At 44.9% G+C, this 17,122-nt stretch overlaps 1 protein-coding gene across 1 annotated transcript; it reads right to left on the bottom strand.

Annotated features, from left to right (window-relative positions):
* Positions 1–11,624: 11,624 nt before the first annotated feature.
* On the bottom strand, positions 11,625–15,978 carry LOC123121389 (MND1-interacting protein 1). Its single transcript, XM_044541346.1, has 2 exons — positions 14,362–15,978; positions 11,625–12,415 (listed from the first exon to the last, which is right to left on the bottom strand). The coding sequence occupies exons 1-2, from the start codon at positions 15,817–15,819 to the stop codon at positions 11,894–11,896; spliced, it is 1,980 nt and encodes a 659-aa protein (XP_044397281.1). The 5' UTR covers positions 15,820–15,978; the 3' UTR covers positions 11,625–11,893.
* Between the last annotated feature and the right edge of the window lie 1,144 nt (positions 15,979–17,122).

Raw genomic sequence — 17,122 nt, 5'->3', positions numbered from 1 at the left:
CTCCATTTTCTACACATAAGATCTATATTTACTCTTACCATAAGGTTGGATAACACCGATGGTACTGAAGAAGTTTAGCTCTGCATTGCTCTTGGTTGTACCTTTTGCCTGTATCGCTGTACTTACATTTATAGCTACTTGGTTATGTAGCATCACTCTTCATCTTATCTTAAATATTCTTCATTTTTTCTTATATTGTCACATCTATATTTACTCTTAACAAAATGTAGAATAAAGGCAATGCTTATGAAGAAGATTCTGTGGTAAACTTCTTGAATTGCCCCCCCCATCAGCATGGACAAGGGCTTTATAGAGCCTGCCTTCACCAATAATGTAAGTTTGTCCTTCTCAAGCCTTCAAACTTTGTTGTGTATATTTGGTTAGGCATGACTGCAACAGCTGTTTATTTTTGGTGTTTGCATCAAATTGCATGTTTAAAGTTTATTATGTACTCCAGTTCATAAACAAAAGTTTGTCCTTCTAAATTTAAGTTTTCAGTTGTACAACCAAGTTCCTTCTTCATACCATGTAAATTAAACTATACAGAGCAAGTGATCTTATTTTGCCAATCTGAAATGGGATAAATTGACAGCACACTAGCCATTGATACTTATGAGTTCTTGATCTGTAATCCAGTGGTGTCGTGAAGCTGCCAACTCCTTCACAATGTCATTTCCTGCCATGTCTTGACCTGAACAATATCATATTGTGTTAATGCTATTTTAAACTGTGTCACTTTATTCGTCAGTAAGAAATGTGATGAATTGTCAGCACTGATACTTATATGTGCAAAACCTGTCATCTGTCTGCTTGTTTATCTTTCAGAGTGAGGAGGGTATAAGTGTCAAACAAGTGCAGTCTCACCAGCTTGCTCAGCTGCTTGCGCTGCAGATCCCGAGCAGGGCTAACCTTTCTTGAACTCTATTGAAGTGTTGTTGGTTTTGTATATTATTTTGTCGGCGTGTTTAGTTGCACTGGTGGCGATCTTTGATGCCCAGTGTATGTAATCTGCTGTCTGCTTGTGCTTTATTATCATAGTGGTGAACTTTGATGCCCAGTGGATGTAATATGTTGTAATTTCTTTATTGTATACTCTAGGTTTTTTATTATTCATGATGCTACAGTTATTTTACTGTATATATATCCTGTCTTCGCAGTAAACCGGCCAAACCGTAAAATTATGGTACATAATCGGGCCGTCATGCAAATCACCATGTATGATCCGCATCATGGGCCCCATCATCTTGGTCCGTTAACAGGCCTAAATGTAAATTGGCCCACTAGTAGATTCGGGCCTTTAATAGGCCGAGTAAACCGCCGGCCCTATTTTCCCAAGAAAACTCAATGGGCCTTTAGGAGGCTGAAAAGTAGGTTGGGCCTGAAACGTGCCGAACAGCTCACGGGCCGGCAGCAGGCCGAAATAGACCCCGGCCCATGAATGTGCCAATCAAGTCATGGGCTTATAACAGGCCAAAATTGTCTCGGTCCTTGTTTGGCCCAATTAGATTATCGGCTGCGAGCAGGCCGGATGCAAACCGGGCCGTAGTTAGCCCAACTATATGACGGGCTTTTAACAGGCCGAAATTAATATAGGGCCGAAATGTTAAACAGGCCCTTAACAGGCCAAAACTAATATCAGGCCGAATTACTAAATGGGCCTTTAGCAAGTGGGCCCAAAAGCATAGCGTCTAGTTGACGGGCCGAATCTGATATGGGCCATAATTTAGCCCAAAGCCTCTTAAAGGGCCGGACCTGATCTGGGCCATAATTTGGCCCAGAACGTGGTAGGCTTTTAACGGGCCGGATCTCATATGGGCCATTATTAGGCCCGGAACGTGGCAGGCCATTAATGGACCGGATCAAATATGGGCCGGCATTTGGCCCAAAACATGGCAGCCAGTTAATGGGCCGGCCTACTAGGGTCCTCAAAATCTTGTGGGCCTACAGCTGGTCCGGCCCATTAATGTCAGCGAAATCTCGTGGGCCTTTAGCTGGGCCGGCCCATTATGGTCCACAAAATTCTTATGGGCCTTCACCTGGGCCGGCCCATTATGGCCCGCAAAAATCTTGTGGGCCTTTACCTGGGCCGGCCCATTATGGCCCACAAAATCTTGTGGGCCTTTAGCTGGGCCGGCCCATTATGGTCCGCAAAATCTTGTGGGCCTTTAGTTGGGCCGGCCCATTTAAACTTAATGGGCCACTTTTGGGCCGGTCCACGTGTCAACATATCATAGGCGCATCTCGCCCATTGGATGAGTGACACCTGTGCCAACACGGAGCTGAGGCGTGTTTCCTACAGCCAATGATGATTTTACACGTGGAAAATCCCCATTGGTCCGGGCTGTTAACGGGTTATCGGATCCAAAATCAGACCCGATAGCTTGACGGCATTCCGTTACGGTGGATGCCACGTGTCGGTCACCCTTGACGAAAGCACTTCTGTGACGCGCGATTTATCGTCATGGAAGTGGACACTTTCGTGATGATAATTTTGGTAATGTCATGGAACACTTCTATGATAGCACAGGTATGACTATCTTGATTCTGTCATAAATTTGTCATGGATGTACATGCATGAAAGAAAACGTGACCTACTGTGACAAACATGTATCATCACGGAAGTGTATTTTTTTGTAGTGTATGGTGTTGATATAGAAGCCCTCCGTGATCGATGCCCCCTCCGGCAGGACGCCGGAAAAGGCCCCAAGATGGGATCTCACGGGTACAAAAGGTTGCGGCGGTGGAATTAGGTTTTCATGGTGCTCCTCGATGGTTTGGGGGTACGTAGGTATATATAGGAGGAAGAAGTAGGTTGGTGGAGCCACGAGGGGCCCACGAGGGTGGAGGGCGCGCCTGGGGGGGTAGGCACGCCCCCTGCCTCGTGGCCGCCTCGTTGGTTGCTTGATGTCCACTCCAAGTCCTCTGGATCACGTTTGTTCAGAAAATCACGTTCCCGAAGGTTTCATTCCGTTTGGACTCCGTTTGATATCTTTTTTCTGCGAAACACTGAAATAGGCAAAAAACAGCAATTTGGGTTGGGCCTCCGGTTAATAGGTTAGTCCCAAAAATAATATAAAAGTGTATAAATAAGCCCATTAAACATCCAAAACAGAATATATAATAGAAATCAAAAGTTATAGATACGTTGGAGATATATCAAGCATCCCCAAGCTTAATTCCTACTCATCCTCGAGTAGGTAAATGGTAAAAAACAGAATTTTTGATGTGGAATGCTTCTTAGCATAATTCTCAATGTAAGTCTTTTTACTGTGGCATGAATATTCAGATCCGAAATATTCAAGATAAAAGTTTGATGTTGACATAAAAACAATAATACTTCAAACATGCTAACCAAGCAATTATGTCTTATCAAAATAACATAGCCAAAGAAAGCTTATCCCTACAAAATCATATAGTTAGGCCATGTTTCAATATTTTCACACAAACGTTCTCATCATGCATAACCCCGATGACAAGCCGAGCAATTGGTTCATACTTTTTAACGCGCTTCAGCCTTTTCAACTCTTAAGCAATACAGGAGCGCAAGCCATGGATATAGCACTATGGGTGGAGTAAAGTATAATGATGGGGGGTTATGAGAGAAGACAAAAAAGGTAGAAAGTCTCACATTGACGCAAAAAATCAATAGGCTATGGAGATGCCCATCAATTGATGTCAATGAGAGGAGTAGGGATTGCCATGCAACGGATGCACTAGAGCTATAAATATATGAAAGCTCAATAAAAGAAACTAAGTGGGTGTGCATCCAACTTGCTTGCTCACGAAGACCTAGGGCATTTTGAGGAAGCCCATCATTGGAATATACAAGCTAAGTTCTATAATGAAAAATTCCCACTAGTATATGAAAGTGACAACATAGGAGACTCTCTATCATGAAGATCACGGTGCTACTTTGAAGCACAAGTGTGGAAAAAGGATAGTAACATTGTCCCTTCTCTCTTTTTCTCTCATTTTTTTCTCTCTTTTTTCTTTTTTTTCTTTTTTTTCTTGGGCCTTCTCTTTCTTTCTTTTTTCTTTGGCCTCTTTTTTTTAGTCCGGAATCTCATCCCGACTTGTGGGGGAATCATAGTCTCCATCATCCTTTCCTCACATGGGGCAATGCTCTAATAATAATGATCATCACACTTTTATTATTTACAACTCAACAATTACAACTCAATACTTAGAACAAAATATGACTCTATGTGAATGCCTCCAGTGGTGTACCGGGATATGCGATGAATCAAGAGTGACATGTATGAAAAAATTATGAATGGTGGCTTTGCCACAAAATACGATGTCAACTACATGATCATGCAAAGCAATATGACAATGATGAAGCGTGTCATAATAAACGGAACGGTGGAAAGTTGCATGGCAATATATCTCGAAATGGCTATGGAAATGCCATGATAGGTAGGTATGGTGGCTGTTTTGAGGAAGATATAAGGAGGCTTATGTGTGATAGAGCGTATCATATCACGGGGTTTGGATGCACCAGCGAAGTTTGCACCAACTCTCAAGGTGAGAAAGGGCAATGCGCGGTACCGTAGAGGCTAGAAAATTGTGGAAGGTTGAGAGTGCGTATAATCCATGGACTCACATTAGTCATAAAGAACTCATATACTTATTGCAAAAGTTTATTAGCCCTCGAAGCAAAGTACTACTACGCATGCCCCTAGAGGGATAGGTTGGTAGGAAAAGACCATCGCTCGTCCCCGACCACCACTCATAAGGAAAGCAATAAAAGAACACCTATGTGTCAAAATTGTCACACAACTTTTACCATACGTGCATGCTACGGGACTTGCCAACCTTAACACAAGTATTTCTCAAATTCACAATTACTCAACTAGCACACTCTAATATTATCACCTTTATATCTCAAAACACTTATCAAGTATCTAACTTCTCATGATATTCAATGAACTCAATATGGAAGATTAATTTCACAATTAAAGCAAATTACCATGCTGTTTAAGACTCCCAAAATAGTATAAGTGAAGCATGAGAGATCAATAATTTCTATAAAATACAACCACCGCCGTGCTCTAAAAGATATAAGTGAAGCATTAGAGCAAAAACTATATAGCTCAAAAGATATAAGTGAAGCACATAGAGTATTCTAACAAATTCGGAATCATGTGTGTCTCTCTCAAAAGGTGTGTACAGCAAGGATGATTGTGTAAAACTAACAAACAAAGACTCAAATCATACAAGACGCTCCAAGCAAAACACATATCATGTGGTGAATAAAAATATAGCTCCAAGTAAAGTTACCGATGGGTGAGGACGAAAGAGGGGATGCCTTCCGGGGCATCCCCAAGCTTTGGCTTTTTGGTGTCCTTGGATTTACCTTGGGGTGCCTTGGGCATCCCCAAGCTTAGGCTCTTGCCACTCCTTGTTCCATAGTCCATCAAATCTTTACCCAAAACTTGAAAACTTCACAACACAAAACTTAACAGAAAATCTCGTGAGCTCCGTTAGCGAAAGAAAACAAAACACCACTTCAAGGTACTGTAATGAGCTCATTCTTTATTTATATTGGTGTTAAACCTACTGTATTCCAACTTCTCTATGGTTTATAAGCTCTTTTACTAGCCATAGATTCATCAAAATAAGCAAACAACACACGAAAAACAGAATCTGTCAAAAACAGAACAGTCTGTAGTAATCTGTAACTAACGCAAAATTCTGGAACTCCAAAAACTCTACCAAAACAGGACAACCTAGATAATTTGTTTATTGATCTACTGCAATTGGAATCAGTATTTTATCACGTTCTGATGATTTTTAACAATTGTTTTCGTGAACAGAAAGTTTCTGGAATTTTCAGCAAGATCAAATAACTATCATCCAAGAAGATCCTATAGGTTTAACTTGGCACAAACACTAATTAAAACATAAAAACAAATCTAACCAGAGGCTAGATCAAAGATTTATTCCTAAACAGAACCAAAAAGCAAAAAACTAAAAATAAAATTGGGTTGCCTCCCAACAAGCGCTATCGTTTAACGCCCCTAGCTAGGCATAAAAACAAGGATAGATCTAGGTATTGCCACAATAATGGTAAGGTAAATCTTGAAAACTCCTTTCGTATTCTCTACGTTCAGCAGCAAGTTTCCTTTGTGGTAAGCAAAAGTAATCAAAGGGTTTAAATTTAATAGGACAAAAGTCCCCAAGATCAAGCTCGGGAGGTATGGGTTCCTCCCTTGGCCCCTTATATTGCACAACCAATTCATCATTACCAGCGTTCTTTTGACAAAAAGTCACAAGTCTTTGCTCAAGAGAAAAGCCTAACCCATTATTCTGAATAGCAAAGTCGTTATTAAGCTTAGAAATTCTATCAACTAAAACATCGGTAGGAACCTTTTTTCTAAGGTTTTCATTATAGGCAACACAATCCAAAGATTGTAAACGCATTATGTCTTCTTGATTAAAAAGGATAGCTTCTATGGGAGGATGGCCAGCATCCACCCTATAATGCGCAAAAATTTCTTTAGCCTCTTTCATTATAAATCTGAACTCATGGGCCAAAAAGATAGTAGCGGCACGCTTAACAGAAGAGTACTCAATATTAGAAAATTCTAGGAAAATTCTTTGTATGCAAGGATGCATATGAAGAAATTGCCTTTCAAGTTCAACTACGAGCAAAGATATCGCATCCGCAAGGCTACTAGTTCTGTGAAGAATAGAGCCACCCATGATGGGCAAAGCACCGGCACAAGTAAAGAAATCTTGAATAACTCCTTTCCCAATAATATTACCACTACCGACTCGAAACCTTTTAGTATGCAAGATAGTAGGTTCCTCAAGAGGATCCTCGAAGGCATCAAAGTTTCCCATGTTATTATTATTGCCTTCATTTGCGATAACCTCCCCAGATTCAGACATGGCGGAAGAAAGGCGAGTGGAAAAGAAGAGAACGGAAAAGAGAGGGCGAATAAAACGGCAAGTGTGAAGTGGGGGAGAGGAAAACAAGAGACAAATGGAAAATAATGTAATGCGAGGGATAAGAGTTTATGATGGGTACTTGGTGTGTCTTGACTTGTGTAGACTCGACAACGGCGCCAAAAATGGCTTCTTGTTGGGAGTCAAATCTTGACTTGACTTGGCGCACACCTCCCCAGCAACGGCGCCAGAAATCCTTCTTGCTACCCCTTGAGCACTGCGTTGGTTTTCTCTTGAAGAGGAAAGGGTGATGCAGTAAAGTAGCGTAAGTATTTCCCTCAGTTTTTTAGAACCAAGGTATCAATCCAGTAGGAGGTCACGCTCAAGTCCCTTGCACCTACACAAACAAATAAGAACCTCGCAACCAACGCGATAAAGGGGTTGTCAATCCCTTCACGGTCACTTACGAGAGTGAGATCTGATAGAGATGATAAGATAATATTTTTGGTATTTTTATGATAAAGAGTAAAAGTAAAGAAAGCAAAGTAAACAGTAATGAAAATAACGGGAGATTAATATGATGGAAAATAGACCCGGGGGCCATAGGTTTCACTAGTGGCTTCTCTCAAGATAGCATAAGTATTACGGTGGGTGAACGAATTACTGTCGAGCAATTGATAGAGTTGAGCATAGTTATGAGAATATCTAGGTATGATCATGTATATAGGCATCACGTCCGTGACAAGTAGACCGACTCCTGCCTGCATCTACTACTATTACTCCACACATCGACCGCTATCCAGCATGCATCTAGAGTATTAAGTTCATAAGAACGGAGTAACGCTTTAAGCAAGATGACATGATGTAGAGGGATAAACTCATGCAATATGATATAAACCTCATCTTTTTATCCTCGATGGCAACAATACAATACGTGTCGTTTCCCCTACTGTCACTGGGATCGAGCACCGCAAGATTGAACCCAAAGCTAAGCACTTCTCCCATTGCAAGAAAGATCAATCTAGTAGGCCAAACCAAACTGATAATTCGAAGAGACTTGCAAAGATAACCAATCATACATAAAAGAATTCAGAGAAGATTCAAATATTGTTCATAGATAATCTTGATCATAAACCCACAATTCATCGGATCTCGACAAACACACCGCAAAAGAAGATTACATCAAATAGATCTCCAAGAGAATCAAGGAGAACTTTGTATTGAGATCCAAAGAGAGAGAAGAAGCCATCTAGCTAATAACTATGGACCCGAAGGTCTGAGGTAAACTACTCACACATCATCGGAGAGGCTATGGTGTTGATGTAGAAGCCCTCCGTGATCGATGCCCCCTCCGGCAGGATGCCGGAAAAGGCCCCAAGATGGGATCTCACGGGTACAGAAGGTTGCGGCGGTGGAATTAGGTTTTCGTGGTGCTCCTCGATGGTTTGGGGGTACGTAGGTATATATAGGAGGAAGAAGTAGGTCGGTGAAGCCACGAGGGGCCCACGAGGGTGGAGGGCGCGCCCCCTGTCTCGTGGACGCCTCGTTGGTTGCTTGACATCCACTCCAAGTCCTCTGGATCACGTTTGTTCAGAAAATCACGTTCCCGAAGGTTTCATTCCGTTTGGACTCCGTTTGATATCTTTTTTCTGCGAAACACTGAAATAGGCAAAAAAAACAGCAATTTGGGCTTGGCCTCCGGTTAATAGGTTAGTCCCAAAAATAATATAAAAGTGTATAAATAAGCCCATTAAACATCCAAAACAGAATATATATAATAGCATGAAACAATCAAAAATTATAGATACGTTGGAGACGTATCACCACCCACCGTGCGACTGAGACAACAGTGCTTCTGGCACTTGTTTGAAACGCACCAAACTGATTGTAAAGAACTCTCCTGGTTTCAAATGGGTACATAAGAGAATCAACAACCGGAGCCTACATCCCCCCAAATGTCCAGTCAGCGTGTCCGGTCACTATCTAAAAGAATATTGCCACCCAAGCAGCCTAAATATTCGGTTGACGGGTATCCCCGTACCGGATCCATATGTAGGGAGAATATGCTGAAACTCTTGGACGCGTCGCCACATTGGGACTGAGGGATGGGCCCACGCTGAAACCCCTCGGTCTGACGGGCGCCTCCTCCAGCTAGTTGAGGACGCATACATGTCGCCACTTCGGCGCCCCGCCCGAGGGATAAGTCCAGCTATTTAAGTCAAACGGTGACGCAACCCTAGCCCCGTCTCATTCTCATCCGTCATGTATGCGCTGCCGTTGCCCCCTACTCTCTCTATTCCACTTTGAATCTGAGGTCCACCAATGTCGACGCCGTCATGGTCCGCAGCAAGATCATCTACCACAAGCTCCCGACGCCGGATCGTCGGGCGGAAATCCAGCTGGAGATCCGCGCCACGGAGGAGGCCCGTGCCACACGTTGCGTCGCACACATTGCGGTCGGCCTACCTCCGGATAGTCCGAACGAGGAGGTGTCGGAGCACGAGAAGGTGGAGGCACCGGAGCACGAGAAGGTGTGGGCGGAGCAGAAGGAGATGGGGCGGAGATGGTGGTCCCGAAGTAGGAGAAGGAGGATGAGGCATCGACGCCGGAGTAGGCCGAATTCGGGACGGTGGACGCACTTGCGGAGTTCGAGCTCGCCCAAGTGAAGGAGGCGACAGAACAGCGGGTCATCCTCGACTCCATCCAGTCCAAGACGAAGGTCGAGGCGAACCGCCGCATCCTCCACGAGGCAGACATGGAGCTTGAGGAGGCCTTCGCATCTGAGGAGGACGACGAGGAGACACCGCCGTTTCGCCCGGCCACCAATGACCACAGGGCCAGTGGCTCCAGCACGAATGTCATCTACATATCTGATAACTAGTAGTGTAGGTGGTAGTGGACGCGGCGTTTTGGCTCTCGGCTGCATCTACACCCGAGGTGAACAGTAAATTTGTTTAAAATAGTAAAAGAACAAAAAAATCCGATTTTTTTATGATGCTAGATGCTAACGAGCGTGAATCATGTGCCAAATTTCGTCGAGTTTAGACATTTCAGTAGCTCTCATGAAAAAAAGACAGATTTTGGGGTGTAAGAAAGTTTACTGTCCCGTACTATTTTGATCAATTTTGTCTTTTTTGCCATGAGCTCCTCATATGTCCGAACAAGCTGAAATTTTGCAAGAACAACACGCATTGGAACATCTTCCACCTAAAACAATTTCAATTTTTTTTTAATTTTTTTAGTTTTTTTTTAATTTACTGTTCATCAGGTGCAGATGAACCTGGCACCGAATTGAATATTCGAGGTGGTAGTTTGCTAGTTTCTACTATGTTCTATGTACGTAGATCATGGATGTTGCATGCCTTTGTATCAAAATGGAAATAGTCAAATTATGAGTGTGCTTGTGATGTGTAAAATATAAGGGAAGTGAGAGCATCTGCAGTCGGGCACCCTAAAGCCACCTCAAACGTCCGGGCGAACGGGCCAATCACTGCCCGGTCATGAAATTTTGACCCAAACAAACGCCCAGGCTGTCCGGCACCCCTCATATCCAGCCTAAATATGGGACGGATATGGGGACGCCCGGTGTGTCCGCCACGTCGGACCCGGCCCGCACTGGCCCACCCGACCCCACATATATTTCTCCCCATCCGCTCCGGCGACTAGCAGATCCGGCTCGATCCCTACTGTGTCTTCGACCGGTACTTCCGCGACAAGGACGGCAAGGGCAAGGGCAGCCGTGGATGTTCTTCTCCAGCATAGCCAAACATGCCAAATTTTGGTACTCCGATGGCATTGTTTAATGATGTAATAGCCGGACGATGTGTCTACCATCGACGTAGTTGCATGACTTTGTATCGTAATTGAGGTGTCCAATTGTGAGAAGGCAAATTTAAGACTTGACCGGTCAGTGTCCGCGGACACGTCCGGGCGCGTCCGCGGGCGTTTGAGGGGTTGGATTTGCCAAGTCCGGTTGAAGATGCTCTGAGCGTGGTTGTGATGTGTGAAATATAAGAGGTGATCGGGCGTTGTCTGCAAACGCAACCGGACACGTCGGCAAACTTTGCATTTTGAGGGAATTCGGAAATCTTTATTCAACGGAAACCGCCCCGGCATCATCTGCTAGGAGGCAAGTTACAAGGAAAGTAGGCGTCTGTGACCTCTAGTTTTTTTGCTTGTTTGGCACAAAGGTGGGCAACAGTATCAGCTGGTCTCAGTACATGTTGAACATAAAAAGAAATAAACGATCCCCGGTTTCATGTAAGATAGGCGCCACTAAACTTCTTGAATCAAGGCGCGAGTTCCAGATTGACTATCTCCGTGCAATCAGTCTGCATAATGATCTTTCCATAGCCCCGGAGCTTGGCAAAAATATACCATCGCGAAGAGCCAAAGCTTCAGAAATAAGAGGGTCGGTAGTAATCCCTAGGTAGTGTTTACACCAAGAGTGGAGACAGTTCTCGCCACTCCCCCGCCCCTCCTCTTCTTGCGTCCACTGCAATGCTACCATCTGTATTGATCTTTATGTAGCCTTCATCTGGTGGACGCCCCCATGGCCATGGCCAGGCAAAACGCGAAGCGTGCAGATGCGTAAAACAAGAATACCTGCTTTACGGTCACCATTGACAGCAAGGAGAGGCCTGCGCGAGATATCTCGACCAAAGTTTCCCCACCAGCAAGAACATCAAGCACATCTACAAAAATCAAGCAATAAACTAGAGAACACACATCAGTTTAAGTTCAACTGACTCATATATCCCAAAGGGTTCCTCTGCTCCTATTCAACTTTTCGACCAAAAAAGGTTTGAATGTACCCATATACCCCGACAGAACTGCAGCATTCAGCATATATCCATGAACAGCTGAACCAGGTAAAACTTATGAGACGGAGCTGACTCTTTCTTCACAAAGGTAAAAAAAGAAAAGGCAAAGATGACCACGAGTTCAGTTTTTCTTTGCCCCAAGCGAAACCAAGTCTGCGGCAGCATCACCACCAGGTGCCTCAGTTGGAGGAGGCACCGAAAACCCTGATCCTCTCCTCGATCTTGGCGTTGCAGCTGGGGCAGCGAACTGCGCCTTTCTCCTCATGCTGCTTGTTGCAGCCGACACAGAGCACCTGGTGAGCACACTGCAGCAGCATCACGCAAGCCTCCTCCCTCTTGCAGATAATGCAGCCTCTGCGGCGGCCTGTATTCTGGATAGGCTCCTGCTGCCTGTTGGATGCGGGCGGTGCCTTCTGGTTGGGCTGCTTGGGTGCCCCCGCTGCATTGCGGTCAGTCATAGCCGGAGGATAGGCTGATGGAACTGTCGGCGCATTTGCACCCATGGACTTCTGCAGACGGGATAACTGATCCTGGAGCCTCCGGAGGTCATCTTTGTAGCACTGGGACTCTACTTCTGTCTTCCGGCGAATTTCTTCAAGTCGGCGATCAGCATCAGCTTTCGCAGATTCCCGCTTCCCACGTTCCTGTTCTGCAAGTGCCAAGTTGTCTTCTGTGGCCTTTGTGTCTTCTCTTATTTTAACCTACATACCAAACACATGTTACAAATCAATCTGTCAGACAAATAAATACCCAAAATGTGCGAGACACATTGAAAGCATAGAAGTGTGATATCAACAGTTTCAAAAATGAAGTTATGGTACAATGTAGTAGTTGTGTAGATAATGAATTTATTACTCCCTCCGATCCATATTAGTTGTCGCTGATCACTAATATGGATCAGAGGGAGTAGTTATATTATAAACCAGAAAACAAGAATAACAGTTTTAAATCCCCAATAGGGATTTCTGAGACACGTAAACTAGTTAACGGTGCAATAACAATATTGTAATGTGCACAAACCAATAATAAACTCCAGTGGAAATAGAGGAAGAAGGTTTGTGATAACTGACCAAATTAACATGAAGTTAAGAAGCATGAAAGGAAACAAATAAAACAGAATTACAGATATCAAATAACCCTGTTTAGTACCTACCGCTTTGAAAGAAAACTTAACAACTGTACTTCTAACCTAAGATTACAATGGAATAACTGGTGCAATCAATATTTTAGTTCTGACAGGCATTAACAGGCAATTAGCATTAACTACATTCTCGCTACACTATCATAATAAATAAAAGATGGTGGCACATTTTTATTTCTGTGATAAATCAAACGGCTGAAAGAATTTATGATGAGATGGACGCACAAGAACGCAGGAAAATCAGGTAGTGAGGGGGCTTCTATTTAGATATAGTAGATTCAAACAGCAAGGCCAGCAAAGCAGCCAAGGTTATAACGTACTCCCTCTGTCCCATAATGTAAGATCAAATATACTCACATATTGGATGTAATAACGTCTATATTATGGGACGGAGGGAGTAGAAAGAAGCAACAATCTACAGTTGACAAATAAGGCCCATAACCTCTGAGTTAAAAACAAATGCTAAAGTTCCAAAGCACAGCCAAAATTTGAGAAAGCATGCGCAATGTTTTAACAGAACACACCACAAAGGTATACTTTTGTCCATGTAATGAATTTACCGAAAGGCTAGCATACAATTCTATTTTATATTCTTTTTCAACCATCCAATGGTTATATACATCAAATAGTTATATACTGATTTGCTACTTTAAACAAGCAATTATATTCAGAAAGGGAACTGAGGGAGGCACTCTAACATGATTCCCAATTTCTCATGGTTACCTGGCAATCTGGGACTATAGTATAACCAGGCCAGCGCAGAAGATCAAAATGCATAGCACGCCACAAGCAGAAAAAACATGGGAGGGCATAGGCTTGTTCTATGTGTTGTTCACACTATTTTTCAGGATGACGAGTTTTGACATTATGATTTTGACTAACAAGATAAAAACAAGACGAATCATTAGTAAAGCATGTAACAATACTGGCCCTCACAGCAAAGCAAGAAAGTTGCAGTTACTAAGCAATAGCTTACAGTTATGGATGAACGCTGATGCTGGTAGCTGCATGACACAAATTTTTTAACAAGAACAGTGATGAATGATAGCTACACCAATGCCGATCAACAAGTGGCAGGGTCCCCCAGTAACTACCATCTAGCACCAACAGACGAGTACATAATCACTGGCTGTGCTTGTTCACTATTAAGCCTGACCATCTTGTGCTAACTCTGGAACAACAACCATGAGAAGACGCATAACAATTTGTATGCCTAAATAGTTTACTTCTTATCAAATTATTAGGCTTTTACCACCAGTTGTACTCCTATAAGAGGGCACCATAGCCCATCAGGATCATTACTACTTTATAAGATGACCAGCTGAGCATGAAGCGTAGTGGTTAGCTCCAATGCAGCTACAAATGATATAAACCCAGCAACCTCTCCTAGTAGGAAGGATGTGCTTGTGACCTGTTTGTAACTGCTAGCTAATAAAAAGTAGAAGCACATAAAGCTTATAGACACTAAAGCAACAATCATGATAGACTGTGCAAAATTAATCTCACCTCCATATTTCTTATTGACTTGTTGACCCCAGCCAGCTCCTTATCTGCCTGTGCGATCTTCGCCTTGCATTCAGCGATCTCCTCCTGCAGCTTGGCCTTTTGCCGCTCCCACAGCTCAAGCTTTTTGCTGTCTTTCTTCTCTTTCTTTAGCAGTATCTGGCATTGCCGTTCAGTCTCCGATGCACTCAGCTTCGCGGCTTCCATCTCAGCACGTATTTCCGCATTCTCCATTTCCAGTTTCTGCACACTAGCATTACTCCGGTCAAGCTGCCCACTCTTCTTCTTCAGCTCATACTCCAGACGAGTGAGGCGCTTCATTGTTTCATCCTCAAGTGACTGCTTATCATTCTTCCGCCGCTGGTTATCATCATGCTCCATCCGCAGCATGCGCAACTCAGTGAGATCATTGCCAAGTTTACGAGCAGCCTGTACCGCCTTCTTCTGGGCCCACTCCTTGCGCTCCTTGAGCTGCTCCTCCATCTCCCGCGTCTGTTTAATGAGGTCACGCACCATCTCATTCTTGGGATCAGGCTTCTCCGCAGGAGGGTCCTTCTTGTCAATGTCCAGCGACTCAAGCTCCATCACCACAGACTCGATGAGATCATCGGTGGACACCTTCATAGCAAATGACTGCTTGGGCTGCCCCTGCCCATCTGGGGCAGCAGGGGCCGGGGCAGCGCTGCCGCCGGACCGTGACCATGTGTTCTTGACGCAGGAGACCACGCCAGCAGTGCTCTCGGTGTGCGGGCGCGTGCTGTCAGTGTGGGCGCGCATCGCAAGACGCATGAATGTTTCAGGGTCAAACATGTGGTTCTCTGTGGCCGTGGTCGCATGGAAGTGGCAGTAGCCACGCTGCCCTGGGGCGGGGGCGGCCGGGGAAGGCGCATCACTCTCGGCGGTGGAGAAGCCAGAGTGGGGCGACTTATCGGTGAAGGAGGCTCCCATGTTGATGGCCTGCTCGAGGCGGAGGTCGTTGGCGAGGAGGCACCACATGGCCTCGACACGGGAGATGGTGGGGCGGCTGCTCTGAAGGAGGCAGACGAGGCCCGCTAGGGAGTACTCCTCGAGGCGGCGGAGGTCGGCAAACCCACCGGCTCCGCCGGGGGCGTCTGGATCGTTGAGGAAGGAGCGGGCGTTGGCGACGATGTTATCGACAGGGTCGTCAAGCTTGCCGTAGCAGTGGCCCGCGCGGAGGACGGCCCGGAGCGCGGAGTCCTCGGCGTAGCCGAGCTCAGCGAGGCCGGCCAGCGCCGCCGCGTAGGCCTCCTCCAGCCTCTTGAGGAGGCGGTCCTCCAGCTCGTCCGCCGTCGAGCGGCCCCACGGAGAGACGTCGTCAGAGGCCTGCGCGGACAGATCGGGATCGGGGGTGGGGTTAAGGGCGAGCAGGGTCGCTGGCGTGCGGACGGGGCGGCCCTTGCGCGCGGCGCGGGACCCGCGTTCGCGGGGCTGGCCGGCCATCGGAGGGGCGACGGCGGCCGGAGGTTTTAGGGTGGGGCGAAGGCGATCGGCGATGGGATCGGAGTTAGGGTGGATGGGCGGCGCGGATAGCCGGATACCACGTCGATGGGTGTGCCTAAATGGTGACCGGGTCTGGGGTGGAGTGGTAACGGAAGAGGAAACAACGAAGGGGAATGGCTTTGCTTCTGGGCTTCGTGGGGCCCTGCCCCTGGGTTATCTATGGGTTTTTAGGGCTTTGGCACAATCCTGTTCGAGAGGCCTGGTACAACTACAATATGTTCACCATTGTGCTCAAAATAAAAATGCGACTGACTTCCTTGTCTCGGCGCCTCAGATCTAAATTTGTCTTATCAATCATCTCATGTGTTATAGTCTCCATTTTCTTGTTTTGACATCATTGTTGACGATCCTAACTTTATCGTATTCACTACATAGCGAATGCAATGAATTGTCATCTTCGCACCATCGCCTATCAACGATCTTAAGTGTCTTCGATGTAGTTTAGAAAAATAAGATGAATGGTAAGTAAATCGCTAATGAAAGTGGCCACTAATGTATTCCTTCTAACTTGTCATTTTTCATCACCTTCTCTCAAGGCTCTTTTCCCCTATTTCGGAAATCAGTCCGTGTAAAAAATTATGTTATACCATACCGGCACACATTATTGTTCTTACCTGCCGCCCAAGAAATATAAGACAAAGGCGGTAATGAACCCGGTAGACGAAGCGTCGTTATTCTCCTCATTATTTTTTTGGAGGTATACGTGTGTAGCTTCAGGATTATTTAATACTAACCAAAAAACCTTTTTCTGGCAATAAAAATATTACTTGTCACTGATTGTAGGTCTACGTCAATTTTGGTTATAGGGACAAAATGAAAGCGCATCTAGGGACAAAATGAAAGCGCATCTTCGGAACATCTCGGTTGGATAGACATGAAATTGAATGCACAATAGTGGAGGCAGAAAACCGTAAGGCGAGAAAAATCTACGCGAACAACTTTGTCTCTAGACTTGAAGAGGAGCTAGACTACTCAGTTGTTGAAGCTTTTGGGAGGTTGCTACCACCCTATATATCGACTTCCAATATTTGCGAGTGGCATCAAAAACCTACCGCCATGCATTTAGATTCCTAGAAACCTTTTATTTCCACCTTACATATTATCGTCTTTGCCTCTAAAATCTTACTTGTTTAGTCCTTTTCTTACATTGCATTTTTGCTATGACCATAACACATCATCAAAAGACATGCCTAGCAACATTATAGTGGACTTTCCACCACCCGTCACAAACTTTGTATTGTTC

The sequence above is a fragment of the Triticum aestivum genome, chromosome 5D, assembly GCF_018294505.1.
Source record: "Triticum aestivum cultivar Chinese Spring chromosome 5D, IWGSC CS RefSeq v2.1, whole genome shotgun sequence".
Lineage (NCBI taxonomy): Eukaryota > Viridiplantae > Streptophyta > Magnoliopsida > Poales > Poaceae > Triticum > Triticum aestivum.
This window is presented reverse-complemented; position numbering and strand designations above follow the sequence as displayed.

Coding starts and splice junctions, on each gene's coding strand:
- LOC123121389 (XM_044541346.1), bottom strand. CDS start 15,819: ATGGCCGGCCAGCCCCGCGAACGCGGGTCCCGCGCCGCGCGCAAGGGC. Junction 12,416..14,361: donor AGTCAATAAGAAATATGGAG/GTGAGATTAATT, acceptor TTTGGTATGTAG/GTTAAAATAAGAGAAGACAC.